Below are 21,876 nucleotides of genomic sequence, written 5' to 3'. Positions count from 1 at the left end.
CTGCAATTAAAGCTTGATGAAGCTCTGCAAAAAAATACAGAAATCCTCCAAGAGAAGAACATAGAAGGACATAGAACTCCAAAACTTGGGGATAAAATACAAAGCATTGCTTCAAGAGAAAAAGCAACAACCGATCAAACATAAAGAAAGCAAGCTTGAAGACTCAGAGCAAAACTACAGAGAGCTGAAAAAAAAGCTTGATAAAGCACTGCAAAGAAATGACGAGATTCTTCAAGAAAAAGAACAACTGGAAATAAACCAGAGAGACATGCGGTGCCAACTCCAAAGCATGGAGGAAAAATGCAGAGTCCTGGAAGTAAAACTTGATAAAACTGCAGTGCACAAGCAGAAATATCAAGAGCTGCTTCAAGAGAAAGAACAACAGGACATAAAGCAGAAAGAAGACAAACGTTTACTCCTGGACTTTGAGAGAGAAAACCAAAAGCTGCAAGAACTTTACAAGAAAACTACAAAGCAACTGAAATGGAAGGAGAGAAGGAGAAACTGCAAAAACAGTGCTCAGCAATGCAGAGTCAGCTCAATGACATGCTGACAAAAAACACCGAACTCGAGGAACTTTCAAACACCCTGAAGTGCAAAAACACTGAGGTGCAGCTGCTAAAGCAGCAACTCGAGAAAACAAATGAAGACCTGCAGTGCAAACTTCAAGAAACCGAGAGGAAAAGTCAGCAGTTAGAAGACACTCGCAACAAATTACAAGAGAGTTATACAGAGATGCAGGAGGCAAAGGTAATGCAGGAGGCAACATCTAATGAGTTGAAAGGAAGGCTCGAAGACAAACAAGCCAAATTAGAAGAAGTGGAGAAAACATGCAGGAGACTTGAGAAGGAGAATACCAAAACAATCGATCAGCTGAGAAACCTGATCCTAGAGAAAAAGGTTCTCGTGGAAAAGCTCCTGGAAAAGAAGAAGAAACGCTTCCGCTTCTTCAGGAGGAAGGACACTCATGCTTTGTCTGGTTTTTCCACTGCTGATGTCACCTCATCTTCCTCCACCTCTGTTCCATCGTAATTTTGACCTCCCCTCTCCTGCCACCTTGACACCTCTCCCTCCCATAGCTCCCTTGAACTTCTAACACCTGTCCCATCTCCTTCCCCCTCTCTTTTCACCCTCACCCCCCAAACCAGTCCCGACAGTTGACTGCCCCCTCTAGAGCCTGGTTCTGTCATAGGTTTCTTTCTTTAAAGGGAGTTTTTCCTGTCCACTGTCGCACCTAGTGCTTGCTCAGAGGGGATTGTTGGGGTTTTCTCTCCTCTATCGCTCTCCTCCTTTCTATCCCTTTCCTTGACACCCCCCCCCTTCTATTTCCCCAAAAATTTAATAATAAACACAATTGGCTGCATTTTAAATGTGTCTGATCAATGTCTTCATTCAAGAATGAATTGTCTTTGTCACAGAGTCATGTGTATTTTGTGTTTTCCTCGGGCTGGTGATCCTCACGGTCGTTCAGCCCAGGAGTCCAGACTATTCGTGTTTTAATCACATTTAGTGTTACATTTTAGATCACCACAATAGGATATCCACAATTTAGGATTCAGGCATTTGTTTTAGTTTGATATCGTAATCATTCTATGATTGAGTCGTTAACAGAACCAGCAGTTAGCAGCAATAACTTCAAATCAATGACATTTGCAAGCATTCCTTTATACACAGCATTTCAGTCAGGTTGAGGTCTGGACGTCCATGCTGTAGATTTGCTGCTGAGCTTGGGGTCATTATCCTGTTGCATGGCCTAATTTAGAAGAAGCTTTATCTGTCGGACAGACAGCCTCACATTTGACTCTAAAAAACTTTGGCATACAGAGGAGTTTGTTGACTGCAAGGTGCTTTATTGCTTGTGTCTGCAGAAGAAGCTCAAATCCCCACACTTGAACCAGCATATCTGACAGTGGGTTTGAGGTGTTTAAGTGTTTGAGTGTCTGAAATACTGACATGTGAACGGCAGAATATAATGGTGAGATTTTAGTGCAGGTCAGATTGCATACAGACTGCACATTATCAGGTTTTACACTTTTGGATCTGTGACCATTCAAACACCAGACAGTACTGAATGTTTCTTCTTTCTTTGTGCAACTTTACAATCATAATGTCCATTTTGGGGTTTGGGTTTTTTTTTTTAGGGAAAGAAGGGAAGTTTTATTTTTAATGATCAGTGTCAGGAATTAATCACTACAGTGACACAAAAAAAACTTGAATTATAACCATAATCCTGATTATCAGTCAATACAAAACACATTCAGAAGTCATGTTTTCACAGATTTATTTTGACATTACATCATATTTTTAAGAGGAACATTCACTTGCATATTGTAATGCTTGCATATTGTTAACCTAGAAGCACTTTTAGTCTTTGTTAGGTTTATCTAAAAAGAAAATGGCAAACAACCTTTTTTGAATGTCATGCTCTTGAAGGCTGCAGTAACATTTGAGTTTTGTAAGTGCAAAGGTCCATTCAAACAGGTGGTGACATTACAATCCTTGGTTTATGTACATTTTGGAGCTTGTCAACATTCAGCATTTCCAAAAGCAGAATAAAAATTTGGAAGCTTGAAGATATATTTACATGTACATTTATTTTCCTTTTTTTTGGTCATACAAATTTGGCCTCTGATGCTTCTGACTTCAGATGTTAGTAAAAAAAATATTATTGTTAATAGGGCAAAACTGTTTTTTTTTTTTAAAAAACATATCAGTATGGCTCTCGGCGAAGACGGTCGCACTTTTTCTCCTCTCCTCCTTCCCCTTATCCTCCCTGCTTAGCCTCTTGTGTCCTTGTCCTGTCTCGTGTGTATTACTTTCCCTGGAACAGTCTCTCACTGTCGTTCTCTAAATCTAAAAGTGTTAAAGAACAGCTTTGAAATTCTCCTGAGCTGCTCGCATAAAAGAAAAATCAACATCAACAACATGCGGATACCTAGGCGCTAGGGCTGGGTATCGTCACTGATTTCTAGAATCGATTCAATTCCGATTCACAGGGTCCCGAATCGATTCGATCCACGATTCGATTTAATTCGATTCGATTCGATTTAATTCGATTCGATTCACTTTGATTTGAATCTGGGAAAGTTTGACAGTCAGAAATATTATAATTCAGATCAGTACATTTACATATTTTTGTATCTATAAAAAGGAAGCTGACACACCAAGACTTTATCAAAGGTGTGAGCATCACAGCAGAGGCCTTTGCGTCAAAGTAGCTGAGGATAAAACACAGAAAAACATGAAGGTGATTTTCCTGTTCTGGGATTTTATAAAAATTTTCTGCAGTAGATCAAAAACGAAAGAAAACCATTAATCAACACATGAACATTACCTCTGAAGTTACAGCGGTTTTATTAGAGACAAGGCTGAGCGTTTTGCATTTTGCATAATTTTAAAAAGTTTAAATTTGTTCGGTATTGAACGGCAGAAATTAGGTTTTATTTTCGGAAGTATATAAAACAAGAAAAAAAACCGTCGGCCGACAGCGCTGTAAACAACGGTAGACTTGTGCGTAACAAGCAAGCGAATAATGCAGAAAACAGTACAGAGAGAGAGAGGGAGAGAGAGGGAGAGAGAGCGCGAGAGAGCGAGCATGCGAGAGAGAGCTGTGCATCGTGGTCGAAGCAAAACAATAAAAGTCAGAGTGAATTCATGACGTTGTTTATGTGAAGCCTAGTTTGGATCTTCTTTTGCTGCTGGTTCGGTCAATATTGTTTGGAGAGAGATAAAACTAACAGCTTTAGAATCAGCGCATAAAGGGCGTGAACACAAAGCGCGGACCGCCGACAGATCAGAATCAGCGCGCTGTCGGCTTTCAGCCCCGACTGTGAGAAAGGCGACATCTCACTGATTCTGATCCGCGGTTGGGCTGTGTGTTTAAGTCTTTGTGCAGAATCCATGTTCCTGCTCTCATTTACTGTCTGAGCTGTTTGGTGGTTGTTGAAATATTGTGAGATTTCACCAGAGATTCTGGCATTTCGGGCAAAATAAATTTATATTAAAAAATCGATTCAGGATTTTAATGAATCGATTTTACGTTATCCAAGCCAGAATCGATTTTAATCGATAAATCGATTATAAAAACCCACCCCTACTAGGCGCCAGCTGCGGGCCCAAGGCTGGAGCTGAACAAAAACTCCCTGATAACCTGGGTTGGCTAGCAGACTGTTTACTTAGCCTGATAGGGTGAAGGACACTGTCTCAGCTGAACTCTGGACACGCACACACATACACTTACACTGATAAGCACACACTCATCCCCCTCCCTTTCCAAACGCCTTCGATGCTTGTTTCCTGTGGGGGAAGACGGCGGGTCTATGTGCCGCGCTGGAATGGTAGCGCTGTGCAGGGCGGCTGCTGTGTTCGCTTCGTATTACCCCTCACCCCCCACCCAATCCTGTGGCTTGTCATGTCTTTCACAAAGTGTGCTGTGGACATTTATGTGCTTTTTGTGCAGAGGAGTTTTTTTGTTTCCTGTTCTCATGCTGTCCTACCATGGAAGCACAGCATGAGTAGAGGTCTCTTTTTTTCCTCTTGTACTTTCCCATTGTTGTGTATATTTCAGTGCTTTTCTGTAACGCTACCGATCTCCGACTTGTATCCCCATGTCTGTGTCTGTGTTGTGTCTGTAAGGGGGGGGACATTTCACTGCAGGGCAACCTGCATGTGGCGAATAAAGCTTTGATTGATTGAGGAGATTTATTTTCCCTGGCATCGTTAAGGTGCTATTGGTCTACATTCTTCTTCTAAGGTAGCAGCCTGAGCAAAGTAACACCCAAATTTAAATTTCTGCTTTCTGTTGGCACCAATGACTATAGAAAACATTGGTTATTGCGATAACATGTTCTTTCTTTCTTTGGTTTTTTTGTGTTTGTTTTTGTTGTTTTTTTTTTGGGGGGGGGGGGGGGGAATAACAGAGATTGCAACGTTACTGATAATTTGAAAAAAAAAAAAAAGTGATGCAATGTGACAACCTCATTGGCTTAAAGAATGATGACATCACACACATAACTCATTGGCTTACAGAATGATGACGTCACACACATAACTCATTGGCTTACAGAATGATGACGTCACACACATTTAGAATCTTACCTCCAATTCTTCCTTTTATCTTTTGATCCTTAAACCCATAAATAGGGGTGAAATGCAACGTCTTTTAGTCCGTTACTCGCAGCATTTATGTTCACAGCCTTCGACTGTTCGTGACACAGATTTAGAGTATTAGCACCAACGTGATCATTTGATCCTAAAACGGACAAATAACGGTGAAAAACAACGACTTTTAGTCCATTACTGGCAGCATTTCTGTTTGCAGCCCTCAACTGTTCGCCAAAGAAGCATTTGGAAACATTTGGATTCTGACCCCAGACTCCAACATGTCTCAAGGAGAAGAACCAAAAAGTCAAGAAGTTGACCCCGGTGCTCTTCCCTGGGATGAACCAGAAGACCCTTACCTCTCCTCTCTTCCTTGGGATGAACAAGTTGAATTAGAGGAGAAGCGCTTGGCAGAAATGGAGAATGAAAATCTTCTTAACAGAGAGAAGATTGCGTTATTGGTGGAGGAAAATGAGAGACAGAGCGCTCAGTTAAAAAAAAAGTCCTACCAGCTCCAAGAAAAGGAGAGTATTATTGATGAAAAACAATGGGATATCAAAGACATGGAGAAAAAGAACCAAGAGCTCCAAGGAAAGCTGGATGAAGCTCTAGAAAAAATTAAAGAAATCCTCCAAGAGAAGAAACAACAGGACATGAGACAGAGACAGATGCACGATCAACTCGAAAAGATGGAGATAAAATACAGAGTGGTAAAAGCAAGGGATGATAAAAATCAGGAAACAAATGAAGAGGTTCTTCGAGAGAAAAGGCAACAGCAGATCAAACAAAAGCGAATGGGCCGCGAGCTTAAGAACATCAAGAAACAAAATGACGAGTTGCAAATAAAGCTTGATGAAGCTCTGCAAATAAATGAAGCAATCCTCGAAGAGAAAAACCAACAGGACATAAAGCAGCGAGACATGGAGAGCCAACTCCAACACATGGAGGGAAAAGACAGGATGCTGCAGGCAAGGCTTAACGAAACAATGCACAAATATGACGAGTTGCTTCAAGAGAAAAAGCAACAGGAGATAAAACAAAAAGAATTAGATTTCAAGCTTCTGAACATAGAGAAAAACAGTGAAGGCTTGCGAGTAAAGCTCGATGAAGCTTTGCAAAAAAATACAGAAATCCTCAAAGTGAAAGAACAACTGGACATAAACCAGGGAGACATGCAATGCCAACTCCAAGGCATGGAAGGAAAATGCAGAACACTGCAGGCAATGCATTATGAAACACAGAACAAATATCAAGAGCTGCGTCAAGAGAAAGAACAACAGTACATAAAGCAGAACGAAGAAAAACTTCTTCTTGTCCAGGACTTTGAGAAGACAAACCAAAGACTGCAAGAACTTCGCAACAAAATGAAGTACACAACAGCTGAACTGGAAGGAGAAAAGGAGAAAGTGCAAAAACAGGAGGCAACAGCTAAAGAACTAAAAGAAAGGCTCAAAGAAGAACAAGCCAAATTAGAAGAAGTGGAAAAAATATGCAAGAAACTAGAGAAGCAAAATACAGAAACAGTGGACGAGTTGAGATCCGTCATACTAGATAAAAAAGTGCTTGTGGAAAAGCAACTCAAGAAGAAGAAAAAATGCTTCCGCTTCTTCCTCCGGAGGGCCACTCCTGCCTCATCTTCCTCCACCTCTGTTCCAGCTTAATTTTCCCTTCTCCTGTCCCTCCCCTCTCTCCCCAATAATTTAATAATAAACACAAGTGGCTCCATTTTACACCTGTCTGATCAATGTCTTCATTCAAGAATGAATTGTCTTTGGTCCCAGGTCTCAGGACCGAGGACTCGTGTGTATTCTGTGTTTTCCTCAGGTTGATGATCCTCGCGGTCGTTCAGCCCAGGAGTCCTGATTCATTTTCTGTGTATCGTGTTGGTTGTGTTCTCTTCTACTCCCTCCATCTTCCTGTCTATGTTTTTGTTCGCTCCCGGATGTTTTGGGTCGTCGGAGGGATCCCAACCTGGGAAGTCGCGATCAGTGTTGGTCAAGTTACTTGAAAAAAGTAATCAGTAACTAATTACAGATTACTTCCCCCAAAAAGTAATCCTGTTACTTTACTGATTACTTATTTTCAAAAGTAATTAATTATTTAGTTTCTTAGTTACTTTTTAAAAACACGATTTACAACCTGAATAGGTGATAAAGCGATAGATCTTTCAGCCCAATTCTACTTTTTCTGCATAATCCATAATACAAAATGTAATCAAATGGAAAAGTCTCTTTTTAAAACTTGTTTTATTAGTTGTAACCTTTTAACTTTATGCATCAAGCAAAAATTTAATTATATGCAACATTCTCTGACTGGAAGAAATTTGTTTAACATTTAAACTTATTTTCTGCACATTCCAGCACATAAAATATTTTTTTTGTGTGTTTACACTCAGTCTTTCAAATAGATGCAAGTAAAACACAGCAGAGAATAAATAACATCAAAGACTAGCGGTCCTGTTGCTCTATTTTCACCTGTAAAGCAGGAGTGGCGTAGGCGGAGGTTTACCCTGGTGCAGGTGTGCTGCAGCGGTCAGTTGAAGAATCCGCGAGTTTCTCTGTGAGTTTCCCATTACGTGGTAGCGTTAGTGATGGGATTTCCGGCTCTTTTTAGAGATCCGGCTCTTTCGGCTCCGAACCGGCTCTTCAGGTTGTTTTGTTGCTTTAATTAATTTATTATTAACAATAATATAAAATTATGCACAAAAGGAATTATTAACGTAAAAAAAAGTGGTTTTATTTATATATGTTTATATATAAATATATGCGATGGCCCCTAGAGACAAAACATGTACAAACTCCAAAACACATTTCTAGCATGAACTGAACTTCCAAAGCAGAGCTACTAGATCACTTAAATTACACAATTGAAAGCATGTGTGTGTTGTTTGTGTATTTATACACAGGCACTCATATATACAGTGGGGCAAAAAAGTATTTAGTCAGCCACCGATTGTGCAAGTTCCCCCACTTAAAATGATGACAGAGGTCAGTAATTTGCACCAGAGGTACACTTCAACTGTGAGAGACAGAATGTGAAAAAAAAATCCATGAATTCACATGGTAGGATTTGTAAAGAATTTATTCGTAAATCAGGGTGGAAAATAAGTATTTGGTCACCTCAAACAAGGAAAATCCCTGGCTCTCACAGACCTGTAACGTCTTCTGTAAGAAGCTTTTCTGTCCCCCACTCGTTACCTGTATGAATGGCACCTGTTTGACCTCATCATCTGTATAAAAGACACCTGTCAACAGCCTCAACCAGTCAGACTCCAAACTCCGCCATGGCCAAGACCAAAGAGCTTTCGAAGGACACCAGGAAAAGAATTGTAGACCTGCACCAGACTGGGAAGAGTGAATCTACAATAGGCAAGCAGCTTGGTGTGAAAAAATCAACTGTGGGAGCAATCATCAGAAAATGGAAGACATACAAGACCACTGATAATCTCCCTCGATCTGGGGCTCCACGCAAGATCTCATCCCGTGGGGTCAAAATGATCATGAGAACGGTGAGCAAAGATCCCAGAACCACACGGGGGGACCTGGTGAATGACCTGCAGAGAGCTGGGACCAAAGTAACAAAGGTCACCATCAGTAACACACTACAACGGCAGGGAATCAAATCCCGCAGTGCCAGACGTGTTCCGCTGCTGAAGCCAGTGCATGTCCAGGCCCGTCTGAAGTTTGCCAGAGAGCACATGGATGATACAGCAGAGGATTGGGAGAATGTCATGTGGTCAGATGAAACCAAAGTAGAACTTTTTGGTATAAACTCAACTCGTCGTGTTTGGAGGAAGAAGAATACTGAGTTGCATCCCAAGAACACCATACCTACTGTGAAGCATGGGGGTGGAAACATCATGCTATGGGGCTGTTTTTCTGCCAAGGGGACAGGACGACTGATCCGTGTTAAGGACAGAATGAATGGGGCCAAGTATCGTGAGATTTTGAGCCAAAACCTCCTTCCATCAGTGAGAACTTTGAAGATGAAACGAGGCTGGGTCTTCCAACATGACAGTGATCCAAAACACACCGCCCGGGCAACAAAGGAGTGGCTCCGTAAGAAGCATTTGAAAGTCCTGGAGTGGCCTAGCCAGTCTCCAGACCTCAACCCCATAGAAAATCTGTGGCGGGAGTTGAAAGTCCGTGTTGCTCGGCAACAGCCCCAAAACATCACTGCTCTTGAGAAGATCTGCATGGAGGAATGGGCCAAAATACCAGCTACTGTGTGTGCAAACCTGGTAAAGCCCTATAGTAAACGTTTGACCTCTGTTATTGCCAACAAAGGTTATGTTACAAAGTATTGAGCTGTATTTTTGTTATTGACCAAATACTTATTTTCCACCCTGATTTACGAATAAATTCTTTACAAATCCTACCATGTGAATTCATGGATTTTTTTTTCACATTCTGTCTCTCACAGTTGAAGTGTACCTCTGGTGCAAATTACTGACCTCTGTCATCATTTTAAGTGGGGGAACTTGCACAATTGGTGGCTGACTAAATACTTTTTTGCCCCACTGTATTCAAATAATTTTTAAAAAAAGTTCATTTACCTGTTACTACCACACACCAAATCCGGTCGTTGGTACTTGCTGGCTTGTGTAGCCACTAGGTAACAAAAGCTCAACACTGCGCCCAGCATCCTGGAGCACTTCTGTTGTCTTTTGTACGTGTTTTGAGTTTTTACGTGCTTCTGAGTTTTTACGTGCTTCGGAGTTTGTATGTGTTTTTACGTGCTTCGGAGCTTGTACGTGTTTTTACGTGCTTCTGAGTTTTTACGTGCTTCGGAGTTTGTACGTGTTTTTACGTGCTTCGGAGTTTGTACGTGTTTTTACGTGATTTGAAGTTTGTATGTGCTTTGTCTCTAGGGGCCACCGTAAATATACTTTTATTTATTCACTCCACATAAAATGTAATAAATAAATCAAATTTCAAATTTCAAAATTTCAAATTTTAACTATTTAAATTTTCAGCTTTTTCCTTTTACAAATTTAAAGTGAAACAACACAAAACACTGCAAACCACAACACAATTAAATATAAATTAAAATATGAAAACAAAAAGAAGATGCATATTCTCTGTCATATGGGCCCGCATGAATAAACTTTCTGAATCCTTTATCATCTGCAACTGAAAATAGTTGTGGATGATTACTATACCTTTCTAATGTGACGCTGTTGTCCCTGGCTCTTTCTCTGTCTCTCCCTCCGGCTCTGTTCCTGTGCTACTGAGCAGTGTTGCCAACTCCTCAGCAAGGAAAATCGCTATTGGTTGTCCTAAAAGTCGCTAGAAGTCGCTATATGACGTCATCACCTAATTTGCATAATTGGTCATGCTAATGTAATTGTAACCTACGCTGCTGGAGAGAGAAATAACATCGTGGACGAGACATAAAGTGAGCAAAAAACGTCCTAAATGCATTTAGAATTTATTTAGAACTACAAATTAAATTTCTTTTAGCAATTATTGTTTTTTGTAATGTCTTTCACGTCTTTTTTTAGCGACTTTTTATAGAAGAAAAGTCGCTAGGGGGTCTGAAAACTCGCTATATGACAAAGTCGCTAAGTTGGCAACACTGCTACTGAGTGTAACTACCGCCCCTCCCCCCTCTGCCCAGCGTAAAGCACAAGGCTCGCATGCGGAGTGAAGCCGAAAAAAAGTGCGAGTGAGAGGGTGAGAGAAAGAAAAAAAACCCACGGCTCGCGTCGTTCACGTCAAAGACCCGGCTCTAAGAGCCATTTCGTTCGCGACTGACCCATCACTAGGTAGCGTACTGTCGGTGTTTGCTCGGATGTTTAGGGGTTTTTTTTTCCGCTGTAAAAAGAAGTTTTCTTCCCACGCACAACGGACACTAATGTTTTTGTCACTTTTTATGGAATCAAACTCAAAGTAAGGTCAGTACTTCCAAGCTTTAAACGCTGCACGCTCATACTCTCTCCCGCACTCGATATATGATCGTCGCACTCGCTTGAGACATTCTCGCAAAAAAATCACGGTTTTAGTAATGCAGTAACGCAGCGTTCCTACGGGAAAGTAACGGTAATCTAATTACCGTTTTTGCAATAGTAATCCCTTACTTTACTCGTTTCCTGAAAAAAGTAATAAGATTACAGTAATGCGTTACAAGTAATGCGTTACTGCCCATCTCTGGTCGCGACCGCTCGTCAGCCGTCACGAGCTCCAGCTGATGGGCCTCGTTAGTAGCGCCCTACTTAAGAGTGTTGCTGAGCTCCAGTCTGTGTGGGATTATACTGTGTGAAACTTGACAGTACAGCTGTTGAGTTGTGCGGGATTTTAACCCTCGATATAGTGGATTGCCCGCCAATGTGTGTATGTGTTTGTGTATTGCCAGGAGCGGAGTGCGTTTTCTCACGGGAGTGGAGTCACGGTGTGGGAAGAGGAGTTTTGGAGTTGCTTTTTCACCTTTTGGACATTCTGCACTGTGTGGGATTCTGGGGAGGAATGACCACATGGTCCACAGTACCTGGGACTGTACATTGTGTAATTAGGCTTAGCATATGTGACAGTACATGGCACAAAATGAACAAGAGGTTTCCATTTACTGAGTTAGTTTGATCAGCCTCAGAATCACAAAACAACCACAATGGACCAAAGTGCTGAAAAGAAGATTAAATACATAAAAACAGATACAAACGAAAACCACATAAAGGAAGAAGGATTGAAAAAACAAAAAAACTTTATGAAAATAAATAAATAATAAAATAAAATCTCACATGGTGTCAAAGGCCAATAATCATCATAACAAAACCTGAAAGTTGTCCCTGAAATAATAACATACCATCCATTCATTCTCTAATCTTTTTCAGGGTTGCTTTATTTGCCAAACAGCTTCACAAAAGCTGGAGAATTTATTGCTGTACTATGTATATAATGTGCCTCTCAAGTCACGAGTAGAGAACTTGTTTTAGTTACAAGGAAATCATTTCTCTTTTAACACATAAACACAGTGTGGATGCTGAAGAGCTGCATCTGCATCACAGCAAAAATTGTAACAGTTCCATTACTGCATGCAAAAGTTGCAGTAGCAGCAAGGGGAGATAACTTTTTAAAGCCAAGAAGTCAGTAGTAAACCAAAAAACTTACATTTCAAGGTCCTTAATCATCAGAAACGAGTAAGCTAGACAGCCAATATTTATATATATCCAAATGTATTAGAAATGTCTGTTTAAACACTTATTATTATTATCCATTAACTATTATCATTTTCACTTTGGCTTAAAAAAAAATCTCCCTCTGCTGTTAGTGTAGATTACTGCAACTTCTGTATGAGTGTCCTTTCCACGCTATGGAGAGACAAAGAGTGAAATGGACACGGTAGATCAGTATGTCGATTACGCATTTTGGCTATCAAGTTGGAAGGTCCCAGGGAGCACAGTGGCCTTAGGGGTGGGTTTTTATAATCGATTTATCGATTAAAATCGATTCTGGCTTGGATAACGTGAAATTGATTCATTAAAATCCTGAATCTATTTTTTAATATAAATTTATTTTGCCCGAAATGCCAGAATCTCTGGTGAAACCTCACAAAATTTCAACAACCACCAAACAGCTAAGACAGTAAATGACAGCAGGAACACGGATTCTGCACAAAGAAGTAAACACAAAGCTCGGACCTGCCGACGGATCAGAATCAGTGAGATGTCGCCTTTCTCACCTGACGGCATGGACACGGTCGGGGCTGAAAGCCAACAGCTCGCTGATTCTGACCTAATTTCTGCCGTTCAATACTGAACAAATTTCAACTTTTTAAAATTATGCAAAATGCAAAACGCTCAGCCGTGTCTCTAATAAAACCACTGTAACTTCAGAGGTAATGTTCATAAGTTGATTAATGGTTCTCTTTCGTTTTTGATCTACTGCAGAATATTTTTTTTAAAAATCCCAGGCCAGGAAAATCACCTTCATGTTTTTCTGTGTTTTATCTTCAGCTACTTTGACACAAAGGCATCTGCTGTGACGCTCACACCTTTGATAAAGTCTTGCGTGTGTCAGCTTCCTTTTTATAGATACAAAAATATGTAAATGTACTGATCTGAATTATAATATTTCTGACTGTCAAAATTTCCCAGATTCAAATCTAATTGAATTGAATCGAATCGTGGATCGAATCGATTCGGGTACTTGTGAATCGGAATTTAATCGATTCCAGAAATCAGTGACGATACCCAGCCCTAATTGCATGTGTGTTTTCAAACTGCTCCTCGGATGGGCAGGATATCACTACTGGACTGTCCAACCTGCCAACTTCAAGAAAGGACAGAGACAAGAACAGAGCAGCATTCAGGGACCACCACACATGAGCCTGTTCCTGCAACATTCAGCATCTGATCCTTGTTCATCTGTGTGCTTCTGCGTTTGGTTTGTTACCTAACTACACAAACTATAACGCAGTCCCTCTAAACACATGCTGCCATCCATTTCTAACTACCTGGTTACTTCCTGTCAGTATTTTACAAACCATGTGGTCACCTGACCTAACTCTGCTTCTTCTTGTTCCCTTTAATGTTAAAGTGTCAAATGTCAAACTACACCAGTGCACTGGGATGTTTCCCCAACTCGTGCCAGACGCTGTTCCTGCCTGTGAAGGTAACATCACCAGAGACAGCCCGCCTACCTCAGGACCTCGCCAAGTCACGTATTGATCACGGTGATTATGAAGATGACAGCGAGCGGAAGACTGTAAAAATCCACCACCAGAATGTTTAGATGCTTTCTAATTATTAATGAATATCGTGTTTGTGTGGTTTGGGTTTTGTTTTTTTGGCCTCATTTGGTACTAACAAAGGTCTCCAAGCTCAGTTTACATTCTGTATGTGTTTTCATCTTTAGCAACCACACTCTGACTGCAATTAAAAAAACACAAACTTTTAAATATTGAAGGGGTTCAGGTAGAGCCGGCTTATGAATTACTATGAGCACTTACCATACTGTACTTGTACAACATGTTTTTGTATGAGACAGATTTGTAACCGAGGCCTTAGTCTCAGTAAGTTTGAAGTCCTTTCCTGATTTATTTTGCAATCTCGTCTCTTTCATTGATGATAATTCAGTGCTGCTTCCCTTTGTCCCCTCCCACATCACCTTGTTAAAATTTTCAGTGTCCAGTTTTTTGTTTTTTACTTCTGTTTGAATTCATTGTGTGCTTGAGCCTGCAGACTGTTTGATGGGCTCCTTGTCTTGTAACCGCTGCCTGTTTTTGACCAAAGATTTGGACTTTTGACTTTAATACAGCCTCTGCATGTCCTCCCTTTGTGTCCTCTGTGAATGTGTTCCACATGTCACAGATGTTTTCATTTTGATAACACAGCTTTCCCACAGTGGGTTGCAGCAGCATTTATTCGCAGCACATTCGAGAAAGTTGATTCAGATGACTACAGTGATATTAAAGATTTATCCTGACAGTGTGTCACTGTGAATTATTATCTTTCACCAGGTCAATTTTTAAACTTCAGTATTTCAAAGCAGGAGCTTTGAAGAATCATATTGGCATTAGGACTGTAACAATATGAGATTTTTACAGAGTCTCATTTTTCTAATTGGGTTCAAAAACTGGAAGAAACATATGCAATCAATAATACTGTTATAACTTTGAGTGTTTTTTTGCATATGAATTATACTCAAATAGTTTGCTTCTGTACTGTTATGGTCACAAACTCTAAGCCATTGACAATCTAACATACATTTTTGGCTCTGAGTTATTCACAGCACAGCTCATTAGACAGACTCTGTGTGAAACTGCTGTAAGGTGCAAGAGAGTTGTCCCGTTTCAGTTCATTGAAAGCACGAGGCAGGTTGTTGGAATTTGATCCAGTTTAATTAATAGGTTGTGCAATCGTCTCTGTAAGAGAACAGAGTTGAATTTTTGTCATATTAAACTGTGAGTATCGGCACCACGTAGCATCACCTGTGAAGACAATAGAGGGCAGCATTTGTTCATCATTTAGCATCATTTAAAACATGAAACTTAATAGACTGTACAGTGTAAAAATGTCTCAGTGGCCATTATAGACGAGAGAGACAACCACAACGCATGTATTGTGTATACTAGCAAGAGATTATTGTATTAAAAGAACTTGAAAAACTGGAACCGAGCCAGTTGTTTAACATGCGTGTGACACAGTGTGTCTGTTTGTACAGATATGCTGTACTGTACTTTATTATACTGCACTGTACTCGCATTAGAAATTATTATTGAGTTCAATAGTTTTTAACCTTTTAAACTGTTTGAACTTGTTTTGTTGTTGTTGTTTTCTCAGAATAAAACCGATTACATTTCATTTTTCCAGTCACCATCAAATCCTGACAGCACACACTATCCATCGGTCATAACTCTACAAACCAGTAAGTTTGCAGAGCTACTATCAGAAGAACGACTAGCAGGAAGAATCTTTGTGAATGAAAATACCTTTAAGAAACATTACAAACCACATGAGTTAATAAATGAGCTAATAAATTATTGACTGTTGTTGTTTGTTTTTTCTACAGGGTCCTTGCAGCTTTCTGTATGAGTGTTTTTTTTAACATGGATATAGGGAGAGTCCTCGGGCATGTCTGTTAGCTGCTAACTCATACATCTGCTCCATCAGAGACACTGAAAGAAAAGTAGTTGAAAATGATTGGATAGTTATTGATGAATTGGCTCATTTCATTCATGAGGTTTGATAGGATACTTTTCATTACAGCACTTATAATTGACTCGTTTACTGTCAGTTATGTGTTGTGTTCCTTTCATACTTGCGGTTTCATGTGGGCTGGGCATCCCATCACTGTTACATAACATAGGAAACAGCATAACCAGTTTAACTATATTTGTTATATAAATCTGCTATTCTGGTAAGTAAAAACATTTCCTTAAAAAATTCCCTCAAACAATGATCTAGTTTGGTGTGGCGCTGAGTCGTATGCTCAATAGGAGGACAATGCTCCTGATTATGATGACCAGACAAGTAACAGTGACACACTGCAGTGACCTAAGAAGAAGATGAGACAGACTGCAACACAAATGAAAACATCTGAACCTATCACAGACTGAGTCAGAATCGTGGCATACTTTTTGACTCATTATATAATCCCGTTCTGTTTCTCATATGACGTGTCAGTTTAAATACCTGCCATTGTTTTGTCAAGAATGTCAGATAGAGATGCTTAGATAAACTGCTGTGAGTAAACTACCTGTAAATACAAGGTTAGCATTTTGTTTCTCTGACATGCAAATAGAATTTAAAGGTGGTTTCTGCTGGCGTTTGTTGTCAGTTACTCCAAACCCAGAAGATTAAAAACATCCCATCGGAGCTACTCCCAAGTCCGACAGCAACACTAAACATTCTTGAGTTTCTGGGTAAACTCTGTTAAAACCTCCCAATTCTTTTGATCTTTGGGCTGAAGGAAGGACAATACTTGGTGTATAAATGCTCAATCAACAATCGTTTATTCCATACAATTCAACACTTTATGAGCATAAACCATCCGGAGGGGAGATGAGCGCGGGTGGGTGTCCGCCTGATCTCGAAGTGTCTGAGCATTCCTCACATTCTTATAGCTTCGGCCCCTCCACCTTGTCATAAAACTCACTTAAGTCACTTAACCTCATCATGTTTCCAAACTCAGAGCTTTGACTTTGAAGTGCCAGAACAAGAGATCATTTTAGCAATTCCCTGATAACCAAGAGCTTGTATGAAAAAGCATGAAGTCAGGAACACTGATGAAAATGCTGTGTAGCAGATGCTCAATGCAGAAAAGACAAATATCTAAATGAAGAAATGCATATGAATAACAAAAAAGCGTCCACAAAAACAATGCATGAAATGAAAGAATCACAGTGAGAAAGCAGTGTGATAAATCTGAGAGACTGTGTGTGCAGCTGCTGAATTATTCGCAGCACGGCTCATCAGACAGATCCCGGGTCTCTGTGTGAAACTGCTATAAGGTGCAAATTCATTTCTGCAGTGAATGAAATTATTATTCCACAGTGAAATTATATAAAATTGTATAAAAGACAACTCCTAATGTCCTTTGTTGAGTTGTCCTGTTTCAGTTCATTGAAAGCACGAGGCAGGCTGTTGGAATTTGACCCAGTTTAATTAATAGGTTGTGCAATCGTCTCTGTAAGAGAACAGAGTTGAATTTTTGTCATATTAAACTGTGAGTATTGGCACCACATCTGTGAAGACAATAGAGGGCAGCATTTGTTCATCATTTAGCAACAAGCACAGAAGCCAGGCAGACTTTTTTTTTTTTTTTTTACCATGTCTTATCATCTCACAATTAAAAGATAACCTCTGATTTTGTTATCTTAATACAGGCTATTTAAAAGTGTTACAGATTGTTTTATGGTGTACAACTGTGTATCAACACAAAAGCAAACAAAAACAAAAAAAAAACAGTTAATTGAATAATATGTTATAAAAATGATTATAATTTAGCTGAAGCTCACATAGTTTTTGAGTTTGTTTTCATTTATCTAACAACAGCATGGCCTTGATTGTTTCTTCGTATTTCTATTTTAAGTTTTAGTTTGACTGATAGAGAAACAAAGTTCTGTTCTTGGTTTCACTTTTGTTTCTGTTTCAGTCTTTCACCCAAAAATCAAAGAAACAAAAAGAAACAAAACCAAATAAATGAATAAATCGTCCTAAAATTATGACTTTAACTAAATATATATATATATAAATGTAAAATGAAATGTACTTGACTGATATAAATTGAGTTTATCCAAAGCACATTGTAATTAATGATAATTTAACTGAGTAATAAATTGATTTAATAAATTTAAGGTGCATTTTACTCTGAATTATTGTTTCATGTTTATTGAGGCTTAAAAACCTTTTGTTTTGTTTAGGGTGGAGACTGTGTGTGTTCATGCCTTGTGTTTAGTGTCTTGTTTAGTCTCTGTGTTTGTCTTTGGGTCTTTTTGTGTCTCCCGATTGTCTCTCCTCCTGTTTTGTTTTAAAAGCGTGGTGTCATGTAACGACTGTGTGAAGGCAGGAAAAGGACCCAAAGTGCAGACTGCTCGACAGGCAAAAGTGTACTTCCAAAACTCAGCTTTATTGCTGGATGGCAAAATGTAACAAAAACCCAAAAATACAAAATAAACTTACACAGGCAGAAAGACAGAACACACAGCATGAATGAGGGTAGATCACAACACGGACACAGAGAAACACAAGGCTTAAATACACAGAGGGAGCAATCAGGGAATAGGTAACAGGAGGGAACCATAGCTGGGGCAAATCAGGCCTAACGAGACAAGGGGAAGCAAAATCAGACACATTAACATCAGACATGGACTTTCAAAGTAAAACAGGAAACATAACACAGACTCACAGGCAGGCACTATAACAAAGGGAACAGAGACGTGAGACCAGGGCAGACACAGACACTGACTGGACGTGGGGATACTGCAGACAGGGGAGACAGCAACTATGGAACACAGACAGAAAACCAGAACACTAAAACTCTAACCAAACCCCACCCAGAGAACCTAAACTAAGAATAATCCTTAAACCCATAAAGCAAAGCTAGAATATAATGAAATAACAAAATCAAAGAACCAAAAACACAAAACACTGGGTCGACGACCCAGGGACCCTAACACGTTGTTCTCTGCATTGAGTTTTACTTCCCCGTCTCTTTGGTTGAGTGCCTTCAGCTGTGTTTCTCACCTGTTCCTACTTCCCTCAGTACATTTTCTGTACATGGTCTCAGTCTCCTCTCGCCCTTTGTTGAGTTGTCCCGTTTAGGTGTGCGCTAGCTTGCTCTGTAGTCTAATGAGTTCTTCAACTTGTCTGCCTTTTGAATTCCTTTTGAATTGTTTTGGATGATGTGCTTTGGTGAGCAATCAGCATTAAAGCTGCATTGTTGACTTTACATCTTGCTTTCTCAATCCTGCGTTTGGCTCCACAATCCTGTCACACATCAGTTTTGTGACACACACAGACAAATCATCTTCAAAGTTCTGCTCTTTTATAACATCTTCATTCTGGACCTTCTGCCGCAGATGAGCAAGTCTTAGACTACAGTAATTAATTCTGTATTTGTCACTCAGGAAATGTATACATCAAGGGCGTAGATTTGGCATGGACGGAAGGGACATGTCCCCACCAATATCCAGCGATTATTGAATTGTCCCCACCAATAATTTGATCTCTTTGAGTAAAGAAAAACAAAAAAAAAAACCGATAGAAATTTAAAAAAAAAAAAAAAAAGCGATCTGTCAATGTCTCATTCACCCAGCGGTGCAGAAAGAGTTAAATTACGTTCTCTACTGGAGTCCTATATCATGTGACAAATATGGCCAATGTGATTGGCTGTGCCTTTCAGGGAACTCTGTTTAGTTTTAGCAGCGGCAAGCCTGCGCTGCGAGGACCTGCGAGGAGGAGAGGAGGATGGCAGCAAAAAGAACCTGGATATAAGAAAGTGTTTTTCAAAGAAACCTGTAAGTCACTTAAAGTCAAGTTCACTCATAAAATCTGTCCATCATAATAACGTTACAGGCTATGCAAGGCAATACATTCCAACCCTCCCGTTTTTTCTCGGACAATCCCGAATTTTAGTGCCCCTCTTATTACTCTTTCTGGGTTGCAAAATAAACTTTTTAAAAATTTTCAGCTGTAGCTGTGTAAACTTCAAATATCTGAACCGGGGAGAACAGTAAACTCCCGGCACATCGTTTTAGGCTTTGGCCCACATCAGTCTAAAATTGTATGTAACCATGAATAACGTGTTGCCATGTCTACCAGGAGAGACTGGACAATATAGATGTAAAACAAATATGCCAGCAGTTTATCTCAGTTAATGAGAGGAGAAGGCATGTGTTTGGCTGCTTCACATAGTGGACATTGAGTTGTTGTGTGGGACACCAGTAGTCCATGTCTGTTGCTGTAACAGTAGTTCATGTTTAGAGTAAAACATCCCAGCTCACTGATTTGATCGGGGCAGTAGTGCCTAAAATGTTGCATAATGTTGCTGAGAGATCTTTTACTTTGTGGTAATCTTAGGTGAGTAGTTTTATGGACAAAAACCACCAGGTCATTCAGTGTTCCCTTAGTGCTAATGTATAACAGATGTTGGTGTACTATAACTGAAGTAATGATGTTAAGTCCTTAAAGTCATATTCTTTTATTGTCATGACTGTATTTGAAGCTATTTTTATTTTTGTATGATACCTGATTTATATGGATTATATGGAAGCCTAAAATACTTAGTCAGTCATTTGTTTAATAGTAACTTAACATTATATAATTCACATATAAAACTATGAATTGTAATTTTAAATGGTTTAAAAGCATGTAGAATAGCATATGTAGGCAAGTATATTTCTCCTTTTTTATCAAGAAGCAAAGACAAAAAGGAAAAAAAAGAAACAAGGCAGGGTTCGATGGTTGAATCATCCGTCCCCACCAATGCCAAAACCAAATCTACGCCCTTGGTATACATGCTTTTCTAATTACTGTGCGTTCACATAGAATAAGCTGTCCTAACATGGTCATCTGAAATAAAGTAGACTCAGCCAAAGACAACAATTTTGCATATTCTTTTAAAACATGAAACTTAATAGACTGTACAGTGTAAAAATGTCTCAGTGGCAATTATAGATGAGAGAGACAACCACAACACATGTATTGTGTATACTAGCAAGAGATTATTGTATTAAAAGAACTTGAAAAACTGGAACTGAGCCAGTTGTTTAACATGCATGTGACACAGTGTGTCTATGTTTGTACAGATATGCTGTACTGTACTTTATTATATTGCACTGTACTTTTTTTTATTATTATTATTGAGTTCAATAGTTTTTAACCTTTTAAACTGTTTGAACTTGTTTTTGTTTTTGTTGGTTTCTCAGAATAAAACAGATTACATTTCATTTTCCAGTCACCATCAAATCCTGACAGCACACACTATCCATCGGTCATAGCTCTACAAACCAGTAAGTTTGCAGAGCTACTATTAGAAGAACGACTAGCAGGAAGAATCTTTGTGAATGAAAATACCTTTAAGAAACATTACAAACCACATGAGTTAATAAATGAGCTAATAAATTATTGACTGTTGTTGTTTGTTTTTTGTTTGTTTGGGGATTGTTTGTACAGGGCCCTTGCAGCTTTCTGTGTGAGTGTTTTTTTTAACATGGATATAGGGAGAGTCCTCGGGCATGTCTGTTAGCTGCTAACTCATACATCTGCTCCATCAGAGACACTGAAAGAAAAGTAGGTAAAAGGTTATTGCTGAATTGGCACATTTTATTTCTGTGGTTTGATAGGATACTTTTCATTACAGCACTTATAATTGACTCGTTTACTGTCAGTTATGTGTTGTGTTCCTTTCATACTTGCGGTTTCATGTGGGCTGGGCATCCCATCACTGTTACATAACATAGGAAACAGCATAACCAGTTTAACTATATTTGTTATATAAGTCTGCTATTCTGGTAAGTAAAAACATTTCCTTAAATTCCCTCAAACAATGATCTAGTTTGGTGTGGCGCTGAATCGTATGCTCAATAAGAGGACAATGCTCCTGATTATGATGCCCAGACAAGTAACAGTGACACACTGCAGTGACCTAACAAGAAGATGAGACAGACTGCAACACAAATGAAAACATCTGAACCTATCACAGACTGAGTCAGAATTAATGCATATTTAAGTATAAACACAAATATGATAACATAATCCAGGCAACAGTGGGAAGTAGGAACTCCTTTTTCTCAGGAACTAACCTGGTAGAATTGGGTCCAGGGAGGAGACATCAT

At 39.4% G+C, this 21,876-nt stretch overlaps 1 protein-coding gene across 1 annotated transcript; it reads left to right on the top strand.

Moving 5' to 3' along the window:
• The first annotated feature begins 4,910 nt into the window (after positions 1-4,910).
• On the top strand, positions 4,911-6,830 carry LOC146513013 (uncharacterized). The gene has a single exon (XM_085170856.1). It carries the CDS (start codon positions 5,382-5,384, stop codon positions 6,759-6,761), a length of 1,380 nt encoding a protein of 459 aa, XP_085026982.1. The 5' UTR covers positions 4,911-5,381; the 3' UTR covers positions 6,762-6,830.
• Positions 6,831-21,876: the final 15,046 nt, after the last annotated feature.

This window comes from Neolamprologus multifasciatus, chromosome 8 (genome assembly GCF_963576455.1).
Source record: "Neolamprologus multifasciatus chromosome 8, fNeoMul1.2, whole genome shotgun sequence".
NCBI lineage: Eukaryota > Metazoa > Chordata > Actinopteri > Cichliformes > Cichlidae > Neolamprologus > Neolamprologus multifasciatus.
Note: the sequence above shows the minus strand (reverse complement) of the source record. Positions and strands in the feature narration are given on the sequence as shown.